The sequence below is a fragment of the Suncus etruscus genome, chromosome 4 (assembly GCF_024139225.1).
Source record: "Suncus etruscus isolate mSunEtr1 chromosome 4, mSunEtr1.pri.cur, whole genome shotgun sequence".
In the NCBI taxonomy this organism is placed as follows: Eukaryota; Metazoa; Chordata; class Mammalia; order Eulipotyphla; family Soricidae; genus Suncus; species Suncus etruscus.
Window position 1 is genome coordinate 39770523 of NC_064851.1, and position 7544 is coordinate 39778066.

The 7544-nt window shown below is 35.9% G+C and overlaps 1 protein-coding gene across 2 annotated transcripts in view; it reads left to right on the forward strand.

The window, feature by feature from the left end:
• HS2ST1 (heparan sulfate 2-O-sulfotransferase 1) overlaps positions 1 to 6820 on the forward strand; it is a 149883-nt gene extending 143063 nt beyond the window's left edge. The window contains exons 5-7 of one of the 2 annotated variants that reach the window (XM_049771260.1): positions 2080 to 2177; positions 4850 to 5007; positions 6389 to 6820. In XM_049771260.1, coding sequence (XP_049627217.1) covers positions 2080 to 2177; positions 4850 to 5007; positions 6389 to 6618 — 486 coding nt within the window. In that variant the 3' untranslated portion in view covers positions 6619 to 6820. The remainder of the gene's footprint in view (positions 1 to 2079; positions 2178 to 4849; positions 5008 to 6388) is intronic. The other variant, XM_049771261.1, reaches the window with a different exon arrangement.
• Positions 6821 to 7544: the final 724 nt, after the last annotated feature.

Consider the following 7544-nt stretch of genomic DNA (forward strand, 5'->3'; position numbering starts at 1 on the left):
TATCAGAATAATGAGAATTGTATAGTATTGTAGTTCCATTCGTAGCCAAATCTAATGATATTATTGGCCATATCCTCTGAGTTTTGGTTTTTTGGTGAGAATGTTAGTTACTTTAAGTTTGTAGATTAAAAAAACTAGGGGTTTGAGACTGTATAGATGTACTTAAATTTCTGTCAAATCAAATTCTAGAAACTCATGAGACTTAGGACAAGTGCTCTATTTTTTTTTAAATATATGGTCAACTCCCCCCCCCTTTTTTTAAATAATTATAACACTTATTTACAAGGTTACTCACAATACAGTTGTTTCAGGCTTTAAACACCATTCCACTTCTAGTGTGACCTTCCATGCACCAGTGTTCCCAGTTTCCCACTTATCACTCCAACCTATCCCCCCCTTGGAGACACAAAGAAATCTACTTCATATTGTTGGGTACATCACAACGACAAATGCAGTTACCAAAACTTAATTAAAGCCAATCTGTGAACACTGTTATAGCTCCCAATGGTGTTTCTTAAGTTAATGTCTATGGCTGGTTGGTGCTAGTTGAGCCTTTCTCTCTTATTGTTTAGGTTTAGTGTAATTATTTAGAGTTTGGTAGACTTCTATGCAACTTTCTCATTAGATTCACTATGATATTACTGGATGAGAGTACTAAAATTTGGAGCTGTCATACAGCCACATGGTTAGGAGCTATAAAACTGGACTGACTTGGTAACTTGGCAGTTCAGTGAGAGTCAGTTGTGGAGCTGGACTATTTCTGTGTTGAAGAGTGTGTCAGGTGTGACTTTGGACTGCTGTGCCTTCATTCAGGCAGAAAGAGGAATCTACCTGCCTTGTTCATGAAGGCCCGAGAGATTTCAGCCCAGACCAGACTATGTGGGAAGATTCAGCGACATCATGTTCTTTTTGTTATTAGTTGTGAGGTTGAGTTGTTTTTCTATTGGCAGGATGGCCAATGGTTTTTCTATTCTTTCATTCTGCTTTTTCTCAGAAGTTATGGGATGTTTGTAGGTGTTTCACTTCAACTACCAAGGCTCCTATGTTCAGTATTTCAGTGTTTTATCTTGTCAACTAGATTAAGACTACTGTTAAAATGCCTGTGACAGAATCAAATGCTCAATAAAGTGGAGTTAATTTGAATAAAGTGAAATTAATTTGATAATCTTTTTTTCTTCTAATTAATTCAGTCAGATACAGTTGGAAAGGAGGACATTACTGTTTGAGTATCTAAAGTCATTCTGCTTTGTTTTAATGAGAAAAGAATTAAATTCTATCTTCATATTTTTATAGCATTATTTCACAGAGAATAGTTTTAGCTTTATTTAATATCCTTTTATCTGGCAAAATCATATTTTTAATGTCTTGTAGGTAGACAGAAAGTGTAGATATACAAATTAGACATAAACCATTTATTTTCAAGAATAAATTATCTGGGGCCGGGCGGTGGCGCTGGAGGTAAGGTGCCTGCCTTACCTGCGCTAGCCTAGGAGACGGACCGCGGTTCGATCCCCCGGCGTCCCATATGGTCCCCCCAGCCAGGAGCGACTTCTGAGCGCATAGCCAGGAGTAACCCCTGAACGTCACCGGGTGTGGCCCAAAAACCAAAAAAAAAAAAAAAAAAAGAATAAATTATCTGTTTTTTTTTATTATTTAGAGGGTAAAGGTACTGAAACATATAGATATAAAAAAAAAGACAAGAGAAAAATAATTTTCCTCACAATTTCACATATGGTTTCCTGATTTGCCTATTACCTTCAAATCACTGTCTTGATCCAGCCACTTCCACCTGTTCATCTACAGACCTACCAGGCCAGAGAAATGGTACTGGGATTAATGCTTATTTTGCATGACACCAATCCCTACCAGGCCAGAGAAATGGTACTGGGATTAATGCTTATTTTGCATGACACACTGTACTATATATGGTCCACCAAGTACTGCCAAATACTGGTAGACCCCTATTCCCCTGCATTAAATTAATAAAAATGTTTAAAAATCAATATAAAGCTTACAATAAGATAGATATTTGATAGGTGAGATTGGAGTTTATGCTCACCTTCTTTGTTTTTATTTCAGACCTTTGATGAATGCGTAGCTGAAGGCGGTTCAGACTGTGCTCCAGAGAAACTATGGCTTCAAATCCCCTTCTTCTGTGGCCACAGCTCAGAATGCTGGTAGGGAAATAATGCTAGCTTTAATTGATAAGTTAACTCTTTACTAGCTCTATTATTTGTATTTCATCATTTGAATAAGTTAGTCAGAAGCAGTTATAAAACATAAGACTAAAAACATGTAACTAAATAATGTCTAGTTTTATGGCTAACTTTAAATGTATGAAAAAGAATTTTCATATTTAATTTTACTGAGTGGTTTTCAGATGCTGCTCTTTTTTTTTATTTGTTTTATTTTTTATTTATTTTTTTTTTGGGTCACACCCGGCAGCGCTCAGGGGTTATTCCTAGCTCCATGCTCAGAAATTGCCCCTGGCAGGCATGGGGGACCATATGGGATGCCGGGATTTGAACCACCGTCCTTCTGCATGGAAGGCAAACGCCTCAACTCCATGCTATCTCTCCAGCCTCTATTGTTTATTTTATTGTATATTTTGTCATACTCAAGTCTACCTAAAAAAAGGGGGTCATTTTTACAAGCCTCATTTTCTTCTGAGCTAACTATATAGCCATTCTCTGTTAGATCAAGAAAAGGGATAATGGGTAAATTACTTACCTATTTTACTATTGAACTGATTTTGACTTTGAGATAATCCAAGGTCATAGTTGTAATTCAAAGTACTAATCATATGGCCACAAATGAGGCTATGTGACAGCTCCAAATTTCTCAATACTGACACTGTAGTAGGAGCACACCAAATCAGATGGAAAAATAGCACAGTCAACTATTCTCAGTAAACAAAAACAATACAGAATGCTCAACTAGCAACAAATAGATTTATAAACAATGACTTAATGAACTTAATGACCCCATTGTGTAACAGTTTTTACAAACTTTCATTTACTGAAGTTTGATCATTTTATTAGCCATTTAGTTATAACAAGCAATATAAAATAAATTATGTTGTGCCTGTGAAGGGGGCAGCCTTGGAGTTTAGTTGTGGGGGCCGGGGAACTGAGGTCAATAATGGAGGAAATATTATAGTGGTGATGGGATTGGTATTGCAACATTGAATGTCAGAAGCAAGTGTCTTATGAACAACTTTGTAAACCACAATGTTTAAATAAAGTAAAAAAAATAGTGTGCTAAATAATATGACATAGAAATGATATGTAAGCCACTTCGTTTAAATAAAGTAAAAAAAAGTGCTAAATAATGTGAAGTAGAAATGAGATTTTGTCTTTAATATAGTTTATTTCCTTAGAATGTGCTGCATTTTTAGTTTTTCAAAATAATGGCATTGTTGTGACTGAGTTTATCTGACCTCAGTGAGAGCCACTGAGCCAGATAGGAGAGAGGGCCAAGAGGTTTTATTCATCATCCCAAACACTGCAGAACTCAAGACTGTAATCACATTTTTATCCTAAAATTACATTCCAGAATATATAAAAGCATCAATTAAAGCTTGCAAGATTAACTGCACTCTTTAGTTACACCAAGCATTCCCCATATTTGAGGGGAATAAGATATGGTTACAGATATAATCAAATAGGAAGAAAACAACTTCTTTTTACGCTGCTCAGGGTTAGAGCATACTTCTTATCAAGAGAGTCAGTCCAGTGGCTAGTAAAGAGTTAGAATTAGCCAGAGCGGTGGCACAAGCAGTAGGGCATTTGCCTTGCACACAGCTAACCGAGGACAGTCGCGGTTCAATCCCCTGGCATCCCATATGGTCCCCCAAGCCAGGAGCGATTTCTGAGTTTATAGCCAGGAGTAACCCCTGAGCATTACTGGGTGTGGCACAAAAAAACAAAACTTAAAAAAAAAAAAGTAAGGAGTTAGAATTAGCACATAATTTTAGAGTAAGTGCAGATGGGTGAGTCCATAAATCTCAGGGACAAACTTTTAACTATTATTTGGTTCAATAGTATATGGAAGATGGCTAAAGTTTTCTTACCAGTACAGTATTATTATTACTATTTCTATAAATTGGGGCATAACACTGTGTAATTTATTTGTCCTAATCAGTCATTTGGAGCGAGATAGGAAAAGAAACATAGGAATACATGTGTGACCCCAGCCGGAAACCATAAACAAGTCAGTCATCTATACCAAAAATAAGGGGAAGAAAAGGGGAAAAATGTTTTTTAGATCACACTAAAATCATACCTTGAATTAGTATTAGTGAATGTTAGTGCTTAAAAAGAACCAAAAGTATAATTTAAGGACAAATTTCTGTAAACAACAATTAGCTGAATATATATAAGATTCTTAGCAGAACCATTCCTATGTATTGTCAATTTCTCAGAAATTTCAGAAAAGCACACATTCACAAATTAAGATGAGTGCTAAATGAAAATTACTTAGACCTTTGCTAAAGAGTTCTTGAACAAAGTTCAGTTTAGAGTGGTTAAAAAAAATTAAATATACTCACACCAAATCAGATGGGAGGAATATTTGTGTATTTTCAACTACCCTCAAACTAGATTTTGCATATGAAGTGCCCCTGATACAATCTGAATTAATACATTTAATAGTTCAGTAGAATCTGGGGAGTGAGATAAAGAACATTAGAAACAGGTGTGCCTCTCAATGGCTGTCAGTAAAAGGGCATTAAGCCTTTGGATGTTCATGTGTTTATCCATTTTCTCCGTAAAATACTGTGTCAAAAGGCACATAAAAGATACTTGGCAGATTTTATGACCAGATTTTTAATTCCTTTTCTTTGGTTTAGGAATGTGGGAAGCAGGTGGGCTATGGATCAAGCCAAGTATAACCTAATTAATGAATACTTTCTGGTGGGAGTTACTGAAGAGCTTGAAGATTTTATCATGTTATTGGAAGCAGCTTTGCCCCGGTTCTTCAGAGGTGCTACAGAACTCTATCGTACAGGTATATAAAGAAAGGGTTTCTCTTGGAACTAATTCTTAAGTTGATTTTGTTTTCAGCTTAAAAAAAAAAAAAAATATATATATATATATATATATATATATATATATATATATATATATATATATTATCCAGAGGACATATAGTCTGTTTTGGCTCTCAAAAATTTTTTTTTCGGCCACACCCGTTTGATGCTCAGGGGTTACTCCTGGCTAAGTGCTCAGAAATTGCCCCTGGCTTGGGGGGGACCATATGGGATGCCAGGGGATCGAACTGCGGCCCTTCCTTGGCTAGCGCTTGCAAGGCAGACACCTTACCTCTAGCACCACCTCGCTGGCCCAAGGCTCTCAAATTTTAATGCAGGTCCTGGCATTTAGCTGTCATTATTAGACAACTTTTGAGTGAATAATCTTGCCTTAGATAATAATTTAAAGTTGCCTACGGCCAGACCACCCTGAATGTGTCCAGTATCATTTGATCTTGGAAGCTAAATGGGATTATGCTTGGTTAGTACTTGGATGGGTGAAAATATATTGAAGACATTTGAAGACCAGTGAAAAGACAGTCTACACAGGAACAGCTGTAGAAAAATATGTGTTTCAGGGCCGGAGAGATAGCATGGAGGTAAGGCGTTTGCCTTTCATGCAGAAGGTCATTGGTTCGAATCCCGGCATCCCATATGGTCCCCCAAGCCTGCCAGGAGTGATTTCTGAGCATGGAGCCAGGAATAACCCCTGAGCTCTGCTGGGTGTGACACCCCCCCCCCCCGCAAAAAAAAAAATAAGTGTTTCAATAACTGCATAATAAACATCAGGACCATATATATATTCCAGCCTGTTTAAGACCCGATGCCATCTAGAGTTGGACTAGACTGATTAGGCTGAGTGCATTAATAATGTTCATCATATCTTATATCCATTGTGAATGTGGTGGTCCAGTCTAATTCTGGCATTTCTTGTGTTGATTTGTGTTTTTGGTTATGTCTGATTCTTTTGTAAGATATAATCATGGTATCTCTTTTCTTAGAGCATGCATATGCCCTAGCTTCTAATATATAACTGTAGAGAATGTAGGCTATGAAAAGTTATTATTAAATTTAAAATAGACTTTAAAAATTAAACAGAAGATTGAGCATTTGAGAATATAGATCCTTACTTTCTACTACTTGGCATCTCAATCAGGTATAAAAGAATGTATCATAGTTCTGTGATTAGGTTCTGTGATTAGGGCACCCATTCTGCTGATTGGTTAGTATTAGTATACTAACCAAATATTATTTGTCCTTAGTGGGGTGGTTATCTTAAAGCATATTTTTAAACCAAAGAGTTACTGATCTTTTGCATATTCTGAGAAATATTTACCTTTTCTTTATTCCCTTTGTAAGTAGGAAAGAAATCTCATCTTAGGAAAACAACAGAGAAGAAACTCCCCACTAAACAAACCATTGCAAAACTACAGCAGTCTGACATTTGGAAAATGGAGAATGAGTTCTATGAATTTGCATTAGAACAGTTTCAGTTCATCAGAGCCCATGCTGTACGAGAAAAAGATGGAGACCTCTACATCCTTGCACAAAACTTTTTCTATGAAAAGATTTACCCTAAATCGAACTGAATACCAAGGTGTGACTATTAGATTCCTGAACTAAAACTTTGACTCTTCATTTTATTTCTCAGCTCCACAACCTGGATTGCTGGTAGTTGTATAAGACAATTTATATTGAGCCAGTCTAGGAAAAAGACCGTAATGGCTGATCTGTTGGTGGTCTAGAAAGTTTTTTAAATCTCAGCCTTTTTTCTCTTTGGTTAAATTTTGGTGAGTTAGATCCTGCCTGAAACAAACAAACAAACAAAATTCTCTCCATGGCCTAAACAAATATATAGTTCTAATCAAAAGGCTAAATACAATTTCAGAAAACATGCTGATAAGAGTTTTTGATTTTTTTTTTTTCCAACTAACCATGAGTAGAGATGAATCCATTTGGTACTTCCACCTGTCTGGAAGTCTAGATTGTTCACTTCTATGACTAGTATTACTAACTGTTTGGCAGTGTGCTTTGTTTTTGTGAAACATTTCTCATGAAATTTATTGGAGTGTTTAATCATGTTTACTACGAAATATTCTGTAGTTAGAATGTCCCATATTTATGTAGGTCATTTTTTTCTTTCCAAAATGATTATAAATGTTAAACTATTAATAATACTGAAAAAAAAGGTCAAAGCAGTATTTCTTACTCCTTTCTCCCTAGTATCTAACATTTGGAAGACCATTCAAAGAATGTTGGTATTGCCTAGACTTTTAGTCAACGCTCCACACATTACTATCAGTACATTAAGTTTAGTGTTTGTTTCTCCCTGGGTTATTTGTAAAGCTGTAAACTGAGATATCAGTGACTCCATATTATAACTCCATTAGTGAGCTGTGATATGAGTAGGGATTTTCTACTTCTGTACTTTTACTTGTAGACTATTTTTACTAAGGTGCTTTATAATGTGTTTTAAAGCATTGCAATTTCAAAAGAAAAAAAAAAGGAAAATGCT